Here is a 21965-nt window from a genome sequence, read left to right on the forward strand (position 1 = left end):
TCATTTAACCAACCTACCACAGGAAGGGCCAGGCACATAAACCTGCTCAACACCAGGATCCCTTGCGGGTGCTAGTTCACTTTACAAATACACATAAAATAACATAACAAAGTATCTTACATCCCACAACTTGCTAGAGCTAAATTTACTAAGGGCTTCACATGCAGTAGTATGCCACAGCACAATTTTGCTTGGCTCCTGCATAATTTTTTGATGCTAAGTAAATCAGTGCAATGCTTTGTGTTGCTTTACACCAGACGAGCACCTGCGCAGATCTTCAGTGAGTGACCCCCTAGGGGTGGAACAGGCAACTGGTGAAAAACATCAGATTCATCACAACTTTTATATAGTGGAGCAATTTGTGAAGGGTTTAAACATTTCAGCCTACCAGATATGGTACCCCAGACCTGCCTTCTTTTAATTGAACTTGTGGAATGTTTTGCTTCTTATCTTCTTTTTTTTTTAATTTCTATTGAAAAATTGGAGCACAGTACTGCGAGTGAGCACAACATCAAGCACTAAACACATTATCAATATACATATCTTACATGTAGATCTATAACTTTATCCAACAATATGAGCCAAGTTACCCAGAATCCTCTTTTTCCATAAGACATTGATAAATCAATGAATATACAGCCCAGCAGCACCAGACGGAAGACACATCACCCTTAAACTCACAGATTGAACATCAGGCTCATCTTGTCGTAGTGGAGAAGTACAAAGCGAGTCCCAAAAATCCCTGCTACAGAACCTAGGATGTAGTTCCATAGCGTATATGTCGGCTGGGTCCCTACAACAAATCATACCTTGGTTACAGTGATTATGTCCAGGCATGGCACTCTTCATCCACAGCATGGCAACTCTCCTCCTTGCCAACAGAAGCGCCATCGACCTGAACCATTGCATCTCTGTAGGTGTCTCTATGGTGGCAGCCAGTAGGGCCATGGACGGGGGTGGGGTGTCCAAGGAGGCTCCTACTATAGCACTTAACAGTGCAATCACTTCAGTCTGAAGCACTTAACAGTTCAATCACTTTAGGGTGAAAGAGGAACAAGAGAGATATATGAGAGGGAGAGAGCAAAAATTGAGAGAAAAATAGAGAGAGAGAGACAGAGAAAGAAAAAGTGAGACCAAAATACTTTTTGGGGGAGAGTAGCGGATCATGAGAGAGTTACTGTGGGGTGTGGGAGAAAATCTGATGGGATGAGGGCAGATCTGTCTACACTAACATAGCGGGAAGCCCGTGGGGAACTAACAAACAAAAAGCTACACAGTGGGACACATTTCGCGCCAAGGCAAAGGAGACACCATCCTTCCAGTGTCATTCAGTGGCCATTTGATGTGTCCTTTATTGGATCGAGCCTCGGCGATAAAAAGGGAACAATCTCAGTGAGTCAAAATAGAGAAATCGGGATAAGCGGAGTGTGAGGGAGTCGAAATCAAAGTGGAGTGTGTGGCAGGTACAAGAGGCTGCAGACTGCTGAGTGACAGGTGAATTGAATGAGGGTAGCAAGAGGTGTAGATTCGATGGCAGGCACCTCAGTCGGAACAGGTGGCGCGGGGGATTTCAGTCCTAGAGCATAGAAGACGTACACCCCTTTTAAATCAGCCGGCCCTCGGGCCCCCCTCAGGCTGCTAGGGCCCACACAGGGCACACCTTTGTACGAGTCCTTAAATTGTTGATTTGGCCTCGGTTTCGTGCTGTGACACAGCCTCGCTCGCCTCTTGAAACAAAAAGCCCGCAGTGCTGGAGTTTCACCGAAGCAAACACCCGCCAAAGCCACGTGCGCTGCCACCCAGCGCTCCAGGCAAACCCCGTTCAGACGGTTTTAATGCCAGAAAAAGCCAAAAACCGCTCCCAATGAGGTGCTAGGAAGTATAGATTTCCTCAGATTGCATGGTATGAAATAGGACTTCCAGCTGTGGAACATTGGGAGTATTTTTAGGCTGGGTGGTAGTTTAGCCTGTTTCGAGCAGCAGCAGGGTACAGCAGCCTGTAAAGAGGCCTTGTGTTTCCCCCTTAAATGTGCCTCTGAGACTTTGATTGCGATGTTTTCTGAAAAAATTGACATAAAAAGAGTAAATATAAGGCCCCATTCTCCTTATGCATGGTGGTTGTGCAATTTTAAGTCGCTTCATGAAGCAAGGCAGCGCAAACAGGAACGTTCATCAACTTTCTAGTGCTAAAGGATTTGAGGTAAAAAAAAATTGACGCAGGTAGGCACCAAACATAGGCAGTGTCAAGGAAAACCCACAAACCCCATTTTAAGGAGGCATAATGGGCCAGCAAGAGCGTTAAAGCACCCCAGGATTTGAAGCAAAGCCAAATCTAATCTACAGTGATCTGGCATGTCAGCAAATCTGAAATCCTAATTCTAAACAAACATTGGCAAAGGCAATAGGTCTCACCTATACAAGAGCTATTGTCTTTTAGCCATGTTATACAGCAGCTTGGCTATATAGCACGGCTAAAAGTAAAGTTTAAAGATTCATGTGGCTCTTAAATTTAATGTAATTTCTAGCAAAGAGTGCAGTCGGAAGGTTTGTTGCCAATTTGCAGAAACATATGCTGTGTATGTTAGAGGTGATGACAGTGTAGAAAAAAATAAGATTGTTTGGCATTTACTTTCAGCATAGCTAAAAGCGGAGATCTTCTGAAGCAATGTTTAGGGGAGAGATTGTGGCGTAATGGCCAGAACTGCTGACTTTGGAGCTGGGGAACCAGGTTCAAGTCTCCACTTCAGCTCTATATCCTGTGATTCTGGCCAAATCACTTACTCTCCCCCTGCCTACAAAAATTAATGTGTCCTTGTGTAATGTAACTGGTGAGCACGTAAAGTGCTCCAATACCTTCGGTTTAGCTATAGAAAACTGCGGAGCAAAAAATATATAAAAGTCAGAAAAAAAGCTGCAGCGACAAGGAGATAGTGTGGGAACGGGTTAAGCAGGGAAGCAGGGAAGCGGGAGGGGATGGGGAGATGGGCAAGCAACGTCTGGGAAGGGCTGGAGGAAGCAACAATAATGAGGAAACCAAAAAAGTACTCACTGCTTGGCTTAATATATGCATAGAGAAGAGGGAGAAGGTAAGCGGCAGCGACGAAGGAGGTGGTCATGGAATGGGTCAAGCAATGACGGGGAGGGCTTGAGTAAGCAACAGTGAAGGGGAAACAAAGAAAAAGTACCTCAATCGAAGCAGGATCAGGTTAAGGAAACATACTTCTCACAACCACCGACCAGCTGATTATTTAGGAGCCCTGACGAAGTTCCCTCTGGCAAAATTGGGAACGAAACACGTTAGCTGTGTGCCAGTTTTAAAGATTGATAGAATAAAAGAAGCAATTTGGAACAGATTCTTGCTTGCCCTATTGACTCCGCAACGAGTGCACCTTCCATATTTTCTTGAAAATGAGGCATGAGCTGTAGCAGACGAGATGTAATGAAACCAGGTGCTAATTAGGGGCAACCAAAATATCACACGATATTTACACGCATAATGTGTATTGTAATTTGCATGAAACACCCTTGAAAAATTGTGTTTAATTTTGTACTTAAGGGCATTTATCAATGGGAGTAACATTTTATTATAGGAGTACAATTCTCCAGCTTCATGCTAAACAGGCATTTTTAATGCAAGCCAGCCAATTGCGTCATTGATGCTTGATTCTTAGTAAATCTGGAGGGCGCAATTTTTTCCGCACTGATGCGATTCAGCACTGCATTGCAGGAGTGCTAATATAACTTGTCTTTGCTCTGTGAAGGCGCTTAGCTTGCAAACCAATTATTTAAACTGAGGTATTTTTTTCCCCAAATGTGAAAAACAGATGCACTTTCCAAGGACACCAGTTTGTTTTGGGAAAGAAGCCATTCACTCACATAATTTTAAAGCTGGGCACATTAGAACCTGTTAATAAATGCAAGAGCTTCCACATTTTTAGTTGCTGAAATGTCTCACGTCCCCTTTCAAAATGGTAACTGAAACTGTCAGTTAAAGTAAACCAACAAAAAATGCCCAGATGGTGTCCAGTAATTCACTTGGCTAGATAGCATACAGACCAAAGAGCTCAAGGCAAAACGCCCTATGACCACATTCAGTTCTGTTAAAACATATGAATTGGATCTTCTAGTTTTCAAGATGTTAAAATAAGAACTTTGAAACTTAGGATCAGTGGCTTAATAGAGTGCCCAAGACGGGGGGGATTAAAGAGTATATACATGTGCGTTGAATTTTAAAAAAAAATCCTAAGTGTGTCAACTTAAAAGGTTCCTCCACACATCTGGAATTTTGCTCACTGCCTTTCCATGAGTTATTATTGAAATCCCCTGAAGTCCCTGCTCAAATCCATATTTTAGATCCGGGGGGGATCGAAGATAGTTTTTAAGTAAGCTTACTTAGCATAATTGTCTACATTTATCTACATAAATCAAGTTAACTTAGAAATGTCCACATCCATTTAGGTAGAAGCCAATTCATAATAATAGTTAGTCGAGTCAGGGTTTCTCCAAATAGCATTTTAATCAGTAACACATTCCAGTTCATGCCACAGTTTCAAGGAAGGAAATGCAAATATGTGCTTTCTTAAATAAATACCAGGCATTTAGACAGAAGCAAATCCAAGATAGGCGGGGCTAATAGTGCTGACTGACAGTACCTTTCTTGGTAACTGAATGCATACTTCTCTTTGCACTGCTGCTGCATGCGTTAAGTGGCTTAATGCAGTTGCTTACAAAATTCACTGTTGCCTTAAATATTCCTTTTTTCTTTTTTAGCAATCACCAAGCGAGGAAGGCCTCTTCTTGGAGCGACTGGAGGAGAACAATTACAACACATACAAGTCCAAGATGCATGCAGATAAAGACTGGTTTGTTGGCATCAAGAAGAATGGAAAGATCAAACAGGGGTCACGGACCCACTTTGGCCAAAAAGCCATACTTTTCCTTCCGCTGCCTGTATCGAGTGATTAAGGGATGCCTCCCTCAGGTGACATTGAAGAACGTCCATCTATCAGAAGGTGAACTCTCCAGTTTGAACCTTCTCAACATCTAACACCTAGAACTTTATATACACACAGATTTCCAGTGTTCCAGTGGACCCTTTTGTTTCACACAGAACGGTGTATAAATTCCAAAATGGAAGTGAAGAGTTAATGTGTTTTGAGGATAAGGAGATCTTATTGGTTGATCAGCCATTGTCCCATTGACAATGGGCACTTCCAGTGTTCATTAAGGTGATTTTTTTTATGTTAGTGGTGATTTATAGAAAGGAAAGAAACACTACCAAAGTGTCTGTAGCTAACCCTATCACAATACAAAAGGCTGCTGTGGTGGAAGGACAATGTAATACATACAACTATCCTCAATCGCTCCCCCGCTCTGTTGTCCACCCATTCCTACAGTCCTTGAAGTGATAAACTTCTATGATGTGTTTAAACCTCCTAACATGTCTTCCTCTTCCTTATTTACCACATATGGGAAGACGAAGAGCAGTAGTGCTCTGGTCCCAGCTCACTGATGCTGGAGTACGCTGATCTCCCATGTGAGCCAATTGAGCAAAAAGGAGATATTGTCCACTGTCCAAACAGATGGAGGACCAGTCAGTTAGTGGTTTCAGTCTAGTTCCTGTAGTCAGATGCCATGTCCATTAAAACCACTGTTACGCTTGGCTCCAGTTGGTGTCCAGACTATCAGTAGTGAAAAAGAGGGCAGTGACTGATTCAATTGGCATTTGTGCTGCACTTGTCTCCATCCCTAGCTGGAACTTTGCCGTCTGTGGGGCAGTTTGAAGAACACACTTCGGTGGAGCAAGCATTTTAAGTTGCCCTCAACCCAGCCTGTGTCACGTGCACGAAACATTCTCGTTAGAGTCCGTAGAAGAATTGAGAGTCAATTCACTTCACTGTACTAGACCAGACTCTCACACTAAAGTGATTTATTAGCGAAGATTAATAGTGCCGAGCTAGTGCTGCTGCACAAGAGCCTATAAGTGACTTTGAGGTAGTTTGAGGAATGTCTCATGAAGCCAAACAACCCTTCTGCTGTCAGATGGTCATTCCTATGTGGCTTGAGCCAACTGCAGTGCTCATCAGCTTGATTGTGTTACATGAGGCCAGGAGTGAAACCAAGTCCGCAATGTAAAGAAATATATCTCTAGAATGAAATCACAAGTAGTATTCATGAACACAGCCATCAGAACACAATAAGAAGATATTCGTGTGCATACTTATATATCATGGATCACTGAAAGATTTTCTGATTGAAAACCACTGTGATAGGTCACAACACGCACAGTTCACGAGCGAGGCCAAAGGTGACTAACGTAGGTCCACGAGTGCCAAATTTGTGTCGGATTTTCAGGATATTCACATAAATGTATTTGCATCCAATGAATCTAAAGGGAAATAATTTACACAGCCAGTAGTTGTCCTGAAGCTCCAACCTGAAGCTGGCCTTCTTAGACCTACGTTGGATGCCTCAGAGTGAGCTATGGACTTGGACGTTGTAGTAAAGCCATTATCAATGGCAATGGCGGCCTTGCTGTGTAGGAACACTCTGCCTACAATGGATGCCTCAAACATTGCTGCTGTGCATAGTGATAATCTGCTCAATACCCGTTGAAAGTAAGACTGTTAGTGTTGGCCATAGGCACGACTGGTTCTGAAGCCAAGTAGTTCAGGCCAGACTAGGCGTCTGTCTTTGGAGCAGCCAGCAGGGGGCACAAGAGTGCACTCAACAGAAGCAAAGGTTGCCCCTCCAGCAAAGTGCATGCAAACACCTTTGCAACAGCTATGTTTTGGCACTCCTAAAAGGACCTCTGTAAACAACTTCTTGTACTGGACCAATCCAAGGGTTCCCGGGCCCCCAAGTGACTTGTAAGCGGCTGCCTTTCGTGGTGCACTGAAATCAGTTATCTGTACGCTAACAAGGAACTCACTCGCCATAGGGAAACCTGGAAGTTACCATTTTGAGCTCAACAGGGAACACCAGAGAGAACCGGAAAGGATGGTCTTTGTAAATGTCAGCTGCTTCCAAGCACATCAAGGACCAGTAGAAGAACTTTGTAAAGAAAACCTGTCTTTTTTTAAGTTAAAGATAGTATTTATGTCATGTATTTATCAGAACTATATTGTAAGCATAACATATTGCAGTGTATTACCTGCAACATATCAACTGAATAAAAAATGTATCAATAATGAGGTGCAAGCCAAAGTCATTTACAATGAGTTTGAGGCTGTAATGAATTTGGCCTTCTTGCCTTGGTGGTGGTAGGTTCTGAGTCCACCTTCACCCCTTCCGGGTGACTGCCTTCTGCCTTCAATTGCTCCTCACTCCGAAAATGTCCCTAGTCAAACCATGCATGAGTCTTTTCTCTTAGACCCAGTGTGTGGCGATGGAGGGTAATCTGTGTGGATGAATTTGAGTGACGCGTGATGCATATTGATTTGTTGTCCGACTTCCCTGTCAGTATCTCATGTCCATGAGAGCCAGAAGTGGCTAGGTTTCCAGTTTGTACTATAAACTTATAGATGTACTAATTATAGTTCAGAAAACTCCTTAATATGTAACTATTCAGGATGGACATAAGTGAAGCATAGTTGCTTGGGTTAAGTCTGAATTGTGCTGGCGAGGGACACGCTGTTCCGAAGTGACACTTGAGTGGCATTGTAGTGTTTTACAAAACTTTAGAAACAAACTAGTAGGTTTAGACCACAACCCGAAAACTGTGATGCATAGGCTGAAGAGCTCTGTTTCTTTACCTCTTGCCTGATCTTCTCAAATGTTCTCTCTGGTGTTGCTGAAATGTCAGCTCTATCTGGCCAATTGAGACAGGACAGAGAGGCGCAGTGCAGTTTGTCACTCTTTGAAGGAGGAAGAAAGCAGCCAGAAGCTCCTGGGGTCTCTGGAAAAATATGGACTCTTGTCAATACCTTGAAATAGAGCTCAGAGAGGCTGCATGGTGGCCTACTCAACATAGATCTTTGAATATTCTCATTCTATAACCCAGAAGCAAGCATCTCTAGAGCTTGGGGTGAGTCATATTAAGTGAAACAGAAGTAGTAGCTCAGATGTATTTTTTTGCAGCAGTCCTAAAACACTGCCTTAGTTAAATACTATCCACTTGGAATGCTCTCTAGGTAAAAATTGAACCACTATCGAATTTTTCTATTTTGCATAAAAAATGTCTTGATCTTGATTGATAAAGTGATATGTCCTGGGATTGAATGTGCTAACATGGAGAACGGATTCAGTGTTACCACTTTCCAGGAAATGCTTCAATAAAGACTGGGGTATAGGAGAACACGATGGCCTTCATTTACAAATAAGCAATGGCAAAGCCAATAGGTCTAGCCTATGTGAGAGCGATTGGCTTTGCTAATGCCTTTTAGGCATGTTGTACAGCAGCATGGCTGCTATTCATTATGACTAAAAGTTATTGGCGTGGTGTAGAGTAGAGTGGTATAGAGGAGAGTGGAGTAGAGTAGCGAAAATTGGAGTGGCATAGAGTGAAGTGGCATTTAGTAGAGTGGTGTAGAGTGGAGTGACATAGGGTAGAGTGGAGTGGCGTAGAGTGGAGTGGTGTGGGGTGGAGTGATGTAGAAAGGAGTGGCATAGGGTAGAGTGGTATTGGCTAGAGTGGAGTGATGTTGAGTAGAGTGGAGTTTTGTAGACTGGAGTGGAGTGGCATACAACAGATTGGCATATAGTGGAGTTGCGCAAAGTAGAGTAGATTAAAGTGGCATGGAGTGGAGTGACGTAGAGTAGAGTGGCGTGGTGCAGAGCTGATTGACATAGAGTGAAATAGAGTGCCATAGAATAGAGTGGCGTAGAGTGGGGTGGAGTGGCATAGAGTGGCATGAAGTAGAGTGGAGTGGTTTAGAGTGGAGTGGCATAGAGTAGAGTGGAGTGACGTAGAGTGGCATTGGCGTGGAGTGGCTTAGAGTAGAGTGGCATTGAGTGGCGTAGAGTAGAGTTGCATAGAGTGGGGTGGTGAGTAGAGTGGTGTTGACTGACGTAGAGTAGAGTAGAGTGGCGTGAAGTGGAGTGGCTAAGAGTAGAGTACCATAGAATGGAGTTGTGTACAGTGGCACTGTGTAAAGTGGAGTAGAGTGGCATAGACTGGCATAAAGTGGAATGGAGTGGCGTAGAGTTGAGTGGCGTAGAGTGGACTAGAGTGTCACAGAGTAGAGTGGAATTGCTTAGAGTAGAATGGGATGTAGTAGAGTGATGTGGCATAGTGTACAGTGGAATGAAGTGACGTAGAGTGAAGTGGAGTGGTGTAGAGTGGCAAGGTGTGAAGTGGAGTGAAGTGGAGTGACGTAGAGTAGAGTGGAGTGGCATAGAGTGGGGTAGCATAGAGTGAAGTAGGGTAGAGGTGCACAGTTGTGGGTGTAAGTAACTAAAGCATCAGTAGAGACAGCAGGTCGGGTGAAAGCAACATAATATGAAGCTGTATGTCTGTGTTAAAGTAGGAAAGCACATTGCACATTCAGAAATAATAACAAAAGGCTAATAACAGAAAAAGAATGCCAAAACGCTTATAAAATTGAAAAACAAATGTGTGTTTCAAAATGACAAGGAAGAACAAAGACAAGGAAAAACACATGTACTTGGTCCATGCTCCAGGGAGGAGCTAACACAAGAAAGGAAAGGAAGCCTACAGGAGTTAAGCAATCAAAAGATTATAAATGAGAATGACAATGAAACAACTAATGGTATGTTGTGGGTGGGTTGTAAACTCACTGAATTGTAAACAATATGTCTTGCAACACAGTGTATGCGCTATGTAGTGAGAACTAAAAATGGGATACAGTTGCAGTAATTGGATAACTGAACATTTTTTGCATTCTGCTAATGTAGAGTATTGCAGTATTGCCATGTTATCGAAGAGCAAAAATATTACACTTTGTCCGGGGAAAACTTGCAAGTGAACAGCAGCTAAAGACACATAATAACTCTCTGCACATAAATGTGGAAACTAGCAGCAACTGTGATTCCCATTCGTTTTTCCCGATTTATGTGTCGGAAATTCAACATAAAAGGTAATGTAGCAAATCCAGGCTGCAGAAGCATATGTGCCACATTGGGGTATTACCAAGTAGTTAGGCACACATTGAAAATTACGGCTAAAACTCTTTAAATATTTGCATACGCTTGTTTTCCAGCTTAGCTAAAATCTAAAGTGATTCCAAGCAGGATGTGGTGGAAATAGAACTAGCCTCACTTTAGAATTGTGATATTGCATAGCAAGTTAATAATTAAAATTACTATGATTCATTGGCAGCACTGCAAAGGCATTCTAAGCTAAACTTACAGCAGAAGGGATAAGAACAAAAACACTGACTGAAAAAGTAGAGGTACTTAAAAATAGAGCAAGGGGGCATAGACTCACAAGATGGCCAACAGGAGGTGTTCCTGAGAGACTCTCCCCGGCCCTCATGAATATCCTGCATTATCCTGACTAACCAGCGCTAATTCGTCCTGCCACCTGGCTGGGATCGAATGGGGAGCCCTTCTCCCCTCCTTTGTGCCGCATTTGTGATCGATCCTGTGAAGTGGATTGCGCCTTACCCAGTTGCTGCTCGGAGCCTGCTCTGGCTCCGGGTGCTGTGGAGCCTGCTTGAGGGGATCAGAGCTGGGCCCTCACATGGGAGGGGCCTTGCTGGTACCAGGATCTAGTTAGTATGAGATCCTAGCCAAGGGGTCTTGAGGTGGCGTCGAGGGATTGGAGCTGTGACGCGGGGCCTATGGATTGAGGCCTGGTGCTGACGCCGGGATTGGAGGTGCCGGTATTCAACCCTCCTTTAGAGTGGCTGGCCTGTGTCAAATGCCGGGGCCACTGGGATTTGGGGTTGCGGCAGTAGGCAATGTAGACAGAAGGGGGTGCAGAGGCGATGACTGCAGGAGAGTGGCTGAGATGGCCTCATTTATCTGACCGGGAGGGTCTGGGTGGATCTACCCGGCGGAGGCCTGCAGTGGAAGGGCAGGCGAATCAGCTGCTGGTGAGACACTGGAGTCATTCTTGGACAGGCTGGATGGCCACTTAAGCACACGGACTGCGGCTCTGTCCATAGTGTGGGTGGGGATACCTCTTTGGGAGGTAGTCTGAGCTAGTTGAAGGGGCCATTGGGAGAACTGTGTCTGGGCTTACCTGTGAGACATACTGTGTAGCACCCAGAGAGCTCAGTTTGCACCCTCCACCGGGTGCAGACCTCTGTGTGGCCTATTGTGTGCTGCCTTTTGGGGAGGTGACCACTGGAAGCTCTGGACGGCTTAGCTGGCAGTACCAGGGGTGGACTGTCTCCTTTGGAATCTGTGGGCACAGGGTCACGGCTGTTTTGTTTGCTGGCAGCTGTCATGGAGTCCCTCTCTGGGGGACTCTCTGGTGATGGTTGTTAGTGGAAGACTCTCTAGCAAAGGAGGGGGACTGTGAGGGCTTGTTAACTGGGTCCAGCACACGTGCCCTGTTAATACATTACATGAAAAGTATGCCATTCCCCAGGGCAGACAACGTGTTACAAAGGCAAGAGGAGGGAAATCCTCCTTGTCGGAACTAGAGCCCTCAAACACCCAGCAAGCTAAGTGTCATGCTTCATCATATGGGCTTGCTCCTCATCGGGTCGGCGCTGCAATACCTGACGGGCACCCATAAAGGGGCTCTCTGGCGGAGATCTTTTGTTCCTTGCCGTATGGTGCTGTGGGTGTGAGGCCCCTAAAAAGCAGTGTAGATGTGATGTGGGTGGGTGATGTTAAAAAAGGTTGGGTAATCCAAACGGGTGCCCGTCGGATATTGCAGCTAGTCCCATGCAAGCTAAATGTATGGCCAACTGCAGTTTAAAACTCATCGGGTGAAAACTGAGCTTATGTTCCAGGGTAACTACCCAGACCCTTGGAACAGGATCAGCTGACCAGACGACTGGGGTGCGCCTCCCGTTCCCAAGCCCTCTGTCAAGAACTTGGGGATGTGGTTTGACCAGAATCTTTCTATGGATACCCAAGCAAAAAACACTCTCAGCTACCTGCTACGGTATTCTCCGCTTGATCCGTAAGATCATAGACTTTCTTCCAGACCAGGCGCGGAGAACGGTGATTTAGGCACTAGTGGTCTCAGGATTGGACTACGGTAACTGACTGTACCTAGGGGCCCCCAAATATGTATTCAACAGGCTTCAGGTTGTTCAAAATGCGGCGGCCAGGATACTACAACAGATTCCCAAGCAGGAGTCAGTGAAAGCCTCACTGAGCAAACTTCACTGGCTTCCTATCCAATCCAGAGTCAAGTTCAAGGCACTCTGCCTAGTCCACAAAGTCATGCTCGGCAGGGGTCCAGACCTGTTACAGTCTCTAGTTGTCCCTTATGACCCAACAGGTCCCTCAGGTCCTCATCTGATTTCCTAATGAGCACAATGAGGATAAAAAGAGCCAGATGGGGAGGCAGGTCCTTCACTCATCTGGTCCCAAAACTTTGGAACTTAATGACCACTGTATTGAGACGTCTGAAGGACCTACGTAGTTTCAGGAAGAAACTCAAAACCTGGCTCTTTCCATGATTGCCCCTCCACAACAACCCGCCACCCTCTGTGCAGCACTGGGAAGCCTTTCGGCATCTATGCGCTCTACAAATCACATAAACATAAACATCCAGGGTTTTAGGGCTGCACTGAAAGGAAAGATAGAATCAACATCGATTGAGGTCAATCTGATCCGCCCAGACTTATGCAAAGTATCAGAGAAAGTACATGAGGTCGAGGAGACCATTGGTGATCTCAAATTGGATGTGGCCTCTCTGCAAAAGCAAGTGTTAGGAGTCCTTTGTAGGACTGGTATATTGGAAGCTCAAGCTGAAGACGCAGAGAGGAGATCCCGCCATAGTAGCATAAGACTTCTGGGCTTCCCTGAATGAGCAGAGGGGAAATAGAATGTGCACTTCATTGAATAATGGGTGCAGGATGTGTTGCAGCCAAAAGACCTTTCCAGCTTATTTGTGACTAAGCAAGCGCACAGGGCATTGACCGCAATACCGCCACCTGGGGCGCCTCTTCTGGCAATCATAGCTCATGTTCTCAACTACAAGGACAGAGACTGTATCCTCCAAGTGCCACATGAAACTGGAAATGCCCACTTTGACAACCACAAAATATCCATTCACCCAGATTACACACAGCGTGTTCAGGGTAACAGCAAATCTTACCTGGTGGCCAAGAAAAAACTGAGAGGTATGGGTCTAAAGCACATGCTCCTGTACCCGGTAAGGCTGTGGGTGATATCAGATTTGAAGTCCCATTTCTTCTACTTCCCCGAGATGGTTGGAGATGTAGGATAAGATGCATCAGGCAGGATCCTGAAGGAGTCATCCACGGGATGGATGAAGGCCACGACGCAGCTGGTGGTAGGCAGTTGCAGCTGTGGGCCGGGGAGGGCCCAGCAACCTCACGATACATGATCTGGGGAGATGACCGCATGGCCTTGGACTCTTCACCGACAGGTTTGGGGGGCGAGATGATGTCCTTGGTGCAGATGGGGGTACTAGAGCCGAGTAACAATCGGAAGAGAGAGGGTGGGCTGAATTCTGCTCTCTCTTCGGGCTTCCTACTGTCAAATCAGTGACTTGGCTGGTACTGTGGACTGAGATACCTGGATTGGGATAAGGGCGAGGTTGAGCATCTTACCTCTATTGTATACCAGATCTCCTGCTGCCTTGAGGGGGACAGGGGGTTTGCAGTGTCACTTGCTTCTTTCCTCTTTTGTTTGCCGGGGAGCGGGCATGATGGTTTAGTTACATAGGATGTAAGAACTTCTATCAGTATACGAGGGTGAGAGATACCCTCCCACCTTTTGTGGTAGGCCTTTCTTGTTTTATGTTGTGGGGTTATGCTGCAGGTCCTGGCAGCTTCACATTGATGCGAGAAGATGCTTGGTAGTTTTGGTTGTATTGTTTGCCTTTGGAGGGGGAGAGGGGTTTCGTTCTGGTTTGTGTTGCATTTGAGTTATGTAGGGATGATTGCTGTTGAGTTGCTGCTAGATATCCAGTTTAGCACCATGGAATGGAAAGGGGGACAGGAGATGCCGAGTCATAAGCACTTCAGACTTCGGGGGATGTGAGGGGCACAAACGGCTTTTCAGGAAAGTGCCCAGTAATGTTGCCTCCTGGAAGGTCCGGGGCTTGAGGGACTACACAAAAATGTACCGGGTATACGTATTCCTGAAATGTACTTAAGTCCACATAGCTTGTTTACAGGAAACGCACCTCGTGGCCTGTGAAATGCAGAAAAGAAATTAAGGGAACAGCTTTAATCCCCCATGTATTCTTCAGGCACCAGAGGGGTGGCCATCTGGGTGGCTCCGGTGGTACCGTTCCACCACATATATACAGAGGCAGACATATAGGGCCGATACATACTCGTGCAGCGCACTTTGGATGGGAGAGCCATCACTTTTCTAAACACCTATGCGCCTTATAATGATGATGGGCACTTTTTCACACAAATGCAGGACTTACTACAGGACAGCATAGGCTTCACTATCATTTGGGTGAGAGATTTCAACTGTATAACAGATGAGGTGAAGGATAGATAACCACCTCTGGTGGGAACGAAATCTCGGATGACCCATTCGCTCTTGATGGTCATGCAAAACGCAGGACTCTCATACAGCTGGAGAGTCCTTCACCCGCAACACAAGAATACACCTGCCACTTCTTGACGCTCAATGCATGCAGTTTCTTTGATAGGTTACTGGTGGCAGGGCTTCCGCACCACATGTTAAAAGAGTAGTACCTTTGGGGCGGGTTCTCTCTGATCCTGATCATACGCTGCGGAGCGTACAGTGGTTGGAGGAGGTACCACACAGAAGAAGTTGGAGCTTACTCCCGGATGCCCTGACAGATTCTGCCTGTAGGGAATCCCTAGCGGATGAACTGACGGAGTACATGGAACATAATTGAGGTACAACAGCCACTACGGCAAATGAATGGGAGTATGAAAGCGGTGATGCAAGTGTTTGCATAGGGTCCACGTTTGGAATACGTAAGCAGCTGGAAGAGGAGGCTGCTTTGCTGGAGTCTAGATGGGGTGATGGAGGCACGGCAGAAGTTTCATGACCTCTGGTACACGTTAGATAAGTACACACTCATATGGTACACATGGAGGGCGACAAGTCAGGGAAGCTGTTAGCATGGATTCTGCGCCGAGACCAGGAGGTGTCTCCCATAGCACACCTGCTCCTCCCACGGGTCGAATTGTCACTGGTCGTCGGGTTATATTACCATCCTTTCAGGCTCACCTCCAGGAGAATGGCGCTACTTGGGCTCGATCAAGATAGTACACAGGAACTGGTTTCGTACTTCACACTGGAGGAGCTAAAGGGGGCGCTGTGGGAGCTAAATAGATCTAAAGCACCAGGTTGCAATGGCTTCCCGGCAGAGTTCTGTCAGATGTATTCTGCACATTTATTGGAGTGACTACTAGTCTTCTGGGAGGCATGTGACAACAAGATTCTCCCCATCTCCATGCAAGAGGGTGTGATATGCTTGATGCTCAAGCCTGGTGAGACACTGAAGATTCCTCTGCAGACTGACCTCTCACCATGATTAATGCAGACATTATGGTGCAACCAGGTTAAGGTGCCACCTTATTTCCGCCGCTAATCTTCTGGTGACCAGATTGAAGGCAGTGATAAGGGACTTAGTGCATGAGCACTAATGCAGGTTAATCACGGGCCAGAGCACAGCTCTTAACATTCGTAGGCTGACACACATCTTCCAGGCCGTGGGGGATAAAGAACAGGAGAATGCATTGTTGGCAATCGATCTAGAGAAGGCATTTGACGCGGTGGAATGGTCCTACTTGATGGTGGTTTTGGGGGTGCTAGGGTTTGGCGCTACCTTTAAAGACTGGGTGCAGTTGCTGCACATGGAGCCGATGGCTGGGTCAGGGTGGGAAGGGCAAAGTCAGAGAGTTGGTAGGAGGGAGGAGCACCGGTCAGGGTTGTCCCCTTTCGCTGCTGCTCTTTGCCTTGACTCTGGAGTTCTTGGCTGCTCTGCTTTGCCAGGGATCCCAGTTGGTGGCACTACCCACATTGTGTCTTTGTATGCAGATGATGCCTTTATTTATGTCTGTTTCCCCCAAGGAGGCAGTATCAATCCTGTGGAGGCCTCGGGCAAGGTCTCTGGCCTGCGGGTCAACAAACATAAGGCACTCTTGTTTCCGCTGGGTGGCTTGGCGTTGATTCCACAGGATCACTTACCTAAGCTCAGCTTCCAATGGGAGACAGAACTTTTACAATATCTGGGGATTATGGTAGTGCATTAGGAGGTGCATCAGAATCAACGTAGCATAGAGCATCCAATTCTGAAATACGCTTACCCTCTTAGTCATGGGCAGGGTGGCCATTGCCAAGATGGTCTTTCTCCCCAGGTGCTTATATGCTGTGCAGAATTCTATGTGTTCTATTGGCCAGGGGGTCTTCGACTGGACATCTTATGGGTCTTCTTGGTAGAAGCAGTGTCAGTGCTAAAGAGAGATATGATGGCGGGGGGTCTGGTACTACCAGATATACAGCACCACTACAGTATGTGGTTCAGTGGCTCGTGGTCTTGGATAATTGGGAAAAGCGGTTGCTGCAGGGCACGCCTGGTGGCGAGATGCTAGCTCGACTTCTCATTTGAGGGGGAAGAGCAGACTTCCTGGTTCCTTATCTAGTATTGCAGATGACGGCAATTTGGGAAGGGGCAGTTAAGACAGTGTTCCACAGAGCCCTATTTGGTCAGGAATTGCAGCTGTGAGACTTCGCTCCATCCAAAGGTATTGATACAGATATGTCAATGGAACGGTGGAGCGATGGAGTTTGTCTTCTTGCTGGAGACGTGCATCCTCGGGAAGCATTTATTACTTTGCAGGAGGGCAGGACACTTTTAAACTGGGAGCTGGCCAATTCCTAAAGTATGTGAAGCTCTAAAATACTGTGAGGTGTGGTGCACGTTCCCTTGCGTCTTTGCCATCATAGGTATTGTGGACTACTCAGATGGGGGAGGGGAGGCATCTCTTCACGCTTCTTTAAAAAGCACTCAGAGTGGACCTAGCCCGGCCTTCGCTGCATTCTAGACGAGCTTGAGAAAGGAAGCTGGCTGAGCCCTTCTCAGATAAGGAATGGGAGCTGGCTTGTTCATTGGTTCGTAAGGTCTCCAGCAACAGCAGGTTTAAGCTTATATATTTCAACTATCTTCATCGGGCGTATATTACTCCTTATGTCCTCAGCAGGATTTATCCGACAAGGGAGGCTAGGTGTCCCAAATGTGGGGGAAATATAGCCTCCTTCTTACACTTGGCTTGGGTCTCCAGGGAAGTGAGGTCATTCTGGTAGGGCATAGTAAAATGGATTGAAGCTGCAGACGGGTCCCGGCCACACCGCAGACATTCATGCTAGGAATAGTGAAGCAGCCTAGGGGTAGTAAGATGTCATACAAATTCATGCAACTTGCTCTTCTAATAGCACAAAGGAGGGTGGCCATCGGCTGGATGGGTACTCCTACCCCTTCAGTGGGTCTGCGGGTCAAGGATGTCCTTGAATGAGCGTTAGCTGAAGAGCAACACATCAGACAATCTAGAACAGATTATAAGGGTCAGCATGATATTGCATCGTGGGTGGGGGTGCTAGATAGTTTTCAGGACAATGGGAATAGTGAGGCGGGTTCAGATGTAGGAACTGGCTCCGTGGAAACCAAGGGGGTAACGTCTCATTGATCACTGCTGTGTAGAGTTTAGGACTCTAGGAGTTGTTATATTTGTGGTGAATGACACTAGACTCTCGACCTGGTACGTTCTTATTGCAATGTATATGTCTAGTTCAACAGTCATATGAGTCATAGGGGGTGCTGAGGTGGTATATAGCAGGCGACATGTTTGTACGGGTTGTATATTTCATTGTGTTACGGGGTTACTCTTTGTACTCTGTAAGTGTGCAAAATTCAGAAAAAAAGGGTGAAAAAAAGACAGCGCAATTGGGGTGAGTGGATTTGTGAGAACTATCGAATGCTTGCCGTGGACTTTCTGCCCCTATGCCATTTCTTTTGGCTGAAGGCTAGTTGGCTACGTTCAGAACAGGATGTGGTTGCATCATACAACCAAGCACCCATGCCCACATTCTAGTTGTGGCCATCTCCATTGAGGGGCTAGGTACAACATTTTACCAGTGCTGGTTTTGATTTCAAATCCAACCTGGGATGCATGATGGACAGTTCATGGAGCAGTCATTCAAAGGGATGATAAAGCAGCCAAGAGATTCTATTATGATCTAGAAGGTTTATACATATTGGTCTAGTTATGCATATTCTATTGTTACCAGTCGCGGCTGGTATGGCTCCTGAGTGGGGGGGGGCGGGTGCGGGGAGGTCACGCGGGGGGGAGGGGGGTTAATAAAAAAATATATTATTAATTTAAATTTACCTTGAGGCTGGGTCCCGTATCTTCTCGGCTCCTGCCTCCGACAGGAATAGGAAGCAGGCAGTCAGGCTCCCTCCCCTAAGCAAATCACAATGCTGCAAGCACCGTTGTAATTGGTCAGGACGGTGCCCAGCCCGGGGCTTATGAGGAGGCGATGTTCCCCATGCAGGCTGCATTGCAGCCTACATGAATAAGGGCAGAGGGCGCATGACAGGTTTGGGCGTCCCGAGAGGGCCGGCCAAACAGTCTTTGCGCACTCAGGAGTGGGCACACCACTCCTCCCCTGCCCTGCTCGGAGAGCAGAGCAGCCCCGCCCACCCGCCACCCGTAACACGAGAAAACAGTGGGGTGACGCTCCTCCGCCATATCGGAGGAGCCGCCCCTTATTGTTACTGGTAATGGATGCATCACAATCGGGGACCCCATTCAAATTCTGAATATTGGTTGTAGGAAATTGGAGAGACCACCAGTTTGATGTGAGTTATGATGCAGCTGTCACACAGCCAAACACAATCCGACTCCTAGTAGGCAAACTGGTCTCTGTGATACATACCAGACATATCCCCAGTAACAAGGCTCTAGTGGCAAGGCCTTTCCAACAGAAATGCACACGATACATCTGTGGCAAAACCAAAACAACACATCTGAGCAGTAAATAACTTAACGTTCCCAAACTAGTAATAACTAGTAATAATAATTTATTATGCAGCCAATAAAACCACACTAATTCCATTCCTCAATGCTATTAATAAGAGATGATACCCTTCCCATCTCTCATGGTACTCAATTTAACGCCCTTCAGATGTCTTGCCAGGATTCAAACTGATGATCTCCGGAGTACTGCACGTGTCGAGAGTTGAGCGCCTTGAGCCGTCCGAGTTATAGCAAAGCAGATTAATAATGCTTATTGTTAAAAGTCAACTTTAAAGAAGGAAAATGGGAAGACTTTTTCCTAAAAAAGATCTGCCAGGTGCCAGTAGTGCATTTGCTTTAGGCACTGAAGAAAGCAGTGAACCTGTCAGTTTGTTTGGTAGAAAATATATCTAGAACAGTTGTGTTTTACCGAGAGTTCTACTCACCTGTAGCAGCCATTGAAAAGTGCACACCGTGGATGTAGCATCTCTGATAACTTGGCTCTCCAGCGCTTGTTCTCACTTTTTTATACAAGCAACTTTCATATGAGATTTTTTTTAACACATCTTTATTGCCATTTTATAACACACATTCCAATCATATATTCATAGCACTCCACAACGATGTAATCAATCAGCTTAACTGTTGTCACCAGTATAAGATACAAACCCACATGTATTGCCGCTGGTGGTACCACAGGGGTTCAATGTGTGTCTACGGGTTACTGATTCTGCCTGTCTGATGTATTTACCCAGATGTTTTAATGTCCCCTATTTATGTTACCAGAAAACTGTATAAGACCTTCTACCATTCTGCGGTGCTCCACAGGTGTCTAAGATAGAAACTATTGCAGTGGCCATTCAACAAACATATCAAACTCAAGTGTCTTCAGGGGGTCTACATCTCACCCCATAATGGGCTTGTGCAGGGGTGTTGTGCTCCCACGGTCAACGTCTACCGCAGGATCAGGAGGACAGCCATGGCAGAGAGGGCCAGGTGTATGTAGGGGAAACAATATAGCATGGTACGGAGGGTTGAGTAAGGTGTGTACCATATTGGGGCAGGCAGAGAGATCATGGATTTTATCATAACCTAACCCTAAGCGTGCATTCCCTATGCTCTCTGCATGCCGTGAAGGATTAGCCCACCACCCCCTGAATCCTGTCCTCTCCGTCCTCAGTGGCACTCTCTATATCTTCAGATCTTCAGATTGTCTTTCCTAATTTCCAAGTATCTCCGACCACAGTTCTGCGAAAGGGCGTTTCCCCGCCCTGGCCCAAGTCGTGACATCCCGCTCCCAAACCTCTTACTGTGGTCCATTTCCAATTTCCACACTAGCGCTATGCGTCTTTTCGCCAGAGTCAGGGCTAAATCTAAAAATCTAAAGCCCATTTTTCTTGAACTGGGTTTCGTGGAGAGTCCTAATAGACAGATGTCAAAAGAACAAGCAATTGGGCGACCCAGCTCATGTGTCAACCTACGCAGTACTCCCTCCAAAAACTTTTGCAATGTGGGACAGCTCCAAGTCATGTGTTCGAAGCCCGCGTCCAATTCCGCACATCTAGGGCACGGTAGTGGTTCTATCCCATATATGACCTGAAGTCTATGGGGTGTTAGATAACTCATATGTAAGCAGTTGAATTGAATTAACTTCAGCCGCATGTTCCTAGATATTTATTTGGGATATGCCAGGACCATCGTCCATTCACCATTCGGCAGGTCTCGTCCCAACAAAGCTCCCCATCTGGTCCTCAAAGCCATAAGGGACTTACTGGCCATTTCTAACATGGCTCTATAAAACCACCTCACTAAGGGCCTGATTACGATGGCGGTGAACCCGCCACCGGTAGGCTGCCGGTGGCGGGTTCACCGCCATCGTAAAGCCATTCATCACCCGCCAGATTGTGATGGCAGGCGGTGTGCTGGTGGGCAGAAAGCCCGACCGCTATGAGTCCGACAGAGGCAATCATTACGATTGCCGGTCAGACCCGCCCTGCATCCACAGAATGGTGGCAGTGCCTAGCAGGCACGTTCGCCAGATTTGGATACTGGATCCCCGCCAGCTTTACCATGGCGGTTCCCCCACCATGGAAAGGCTGGCGGGGATGTACTTTGAGGGCCCGTTGCGGGCCCCCATTGTGCAGGGGCTGGTTAGTTGTGCACTTGGTGGGGTGCCCCCTGCATTTCCCTGCACCATGTGGCAGGCACCGCATGGTGCTTGCCACGTAGTGCAGGGAAATGCAAACAGTGCATTTTTAACATTGCGGCGGGTGCTGCAGCCAGCAGCACCCGCTGCAATGTTAAACAAGCAATTTGCAACCGCTCTGGTGGCAGTCACATCGTAATATCATTTACAGGACTGCCACCTTACAGGCGGCCAGTCTCAATCCCCGAGATGATGGCAGACAGACTGAAGTCCGTCCGCCATCGTAATGAGCCCCTAAGAGCCGTGCGTCCCCCATAGTTAGCCTTAGTTACAGCACCATATATGTTTTGGGTTCCCCTCTACAACTGGACCATAGGCAACTGAATGACCTCGTCAAAGCCACATTGGTCAGGAATTGACCTCAATGCAGCTCGTAATGTGCCAACAAGTTGTCCAGTGTGATTAACGTTCCCAGTGGAAAACAATCTCCCACTGTCAAAATCTTGGCACCCGACCACACCGTCAGCTGTTGGGCTTTGTAACTCATGATCAGGTCTCCATGTGGAAACCCTACCAGGGGTAATGCTGGTGAGTATAATGTGTTTCCAGCTTTTCATCATATAAATCGCTTCCTACACTCCAGGGCCACAGACAACAGAACCCCCAGATGTGGGATGTCAGCCTCTTGAGCCAGAAGCTCTGCCAGCAATGCTTCTTGAGGAGTTAATCTACCCCTCAGGCCCATTTCCTCC

General features: G+C 46.6%; 1 protein-coding gene across 6 annotated transcripts in view; it reads left to right on the forward strand.

Moving 5' to 3' along the window:
* FGF1 (fibroblast growth factor 1) overlaps positions 1-7190 on the forward strand; it is a 433963-nt gene extending 426773 nt beyond the window's left edge. For all 6 annotated transcript variants that reach the window (XM_085618132.1, XM_085618131.1, XM_085618133.1 and 3 more), the window contains exon 4: positions 4771-7190. In XM_085618132.1, coding sequence (XP_085474258.1) covers positions 4771-4965 — 195 coding nt within the window. In that variant the 3' untranslated portion in view covers positions 4966-7190. The remainder of the gene's footprint in view (positions 1-4770) is intronic.
* The last annotated feature ends 14775 nt before the right edge of the window (positions 7191-21965 follow it).

Source organism: Triturus cristatus, chromosome 7, assembly GCF_964204655.1.
Source record: "Triturus cristatus chromosome 7, aTriCri1.1, whole genome shotgun sequence".
Taxonomy (NCBI): Eukaryota; Metazoa; Chordata; class Amphibia; order Caudata; family Salamandridae; genus Triturus; species Triturus cristatus.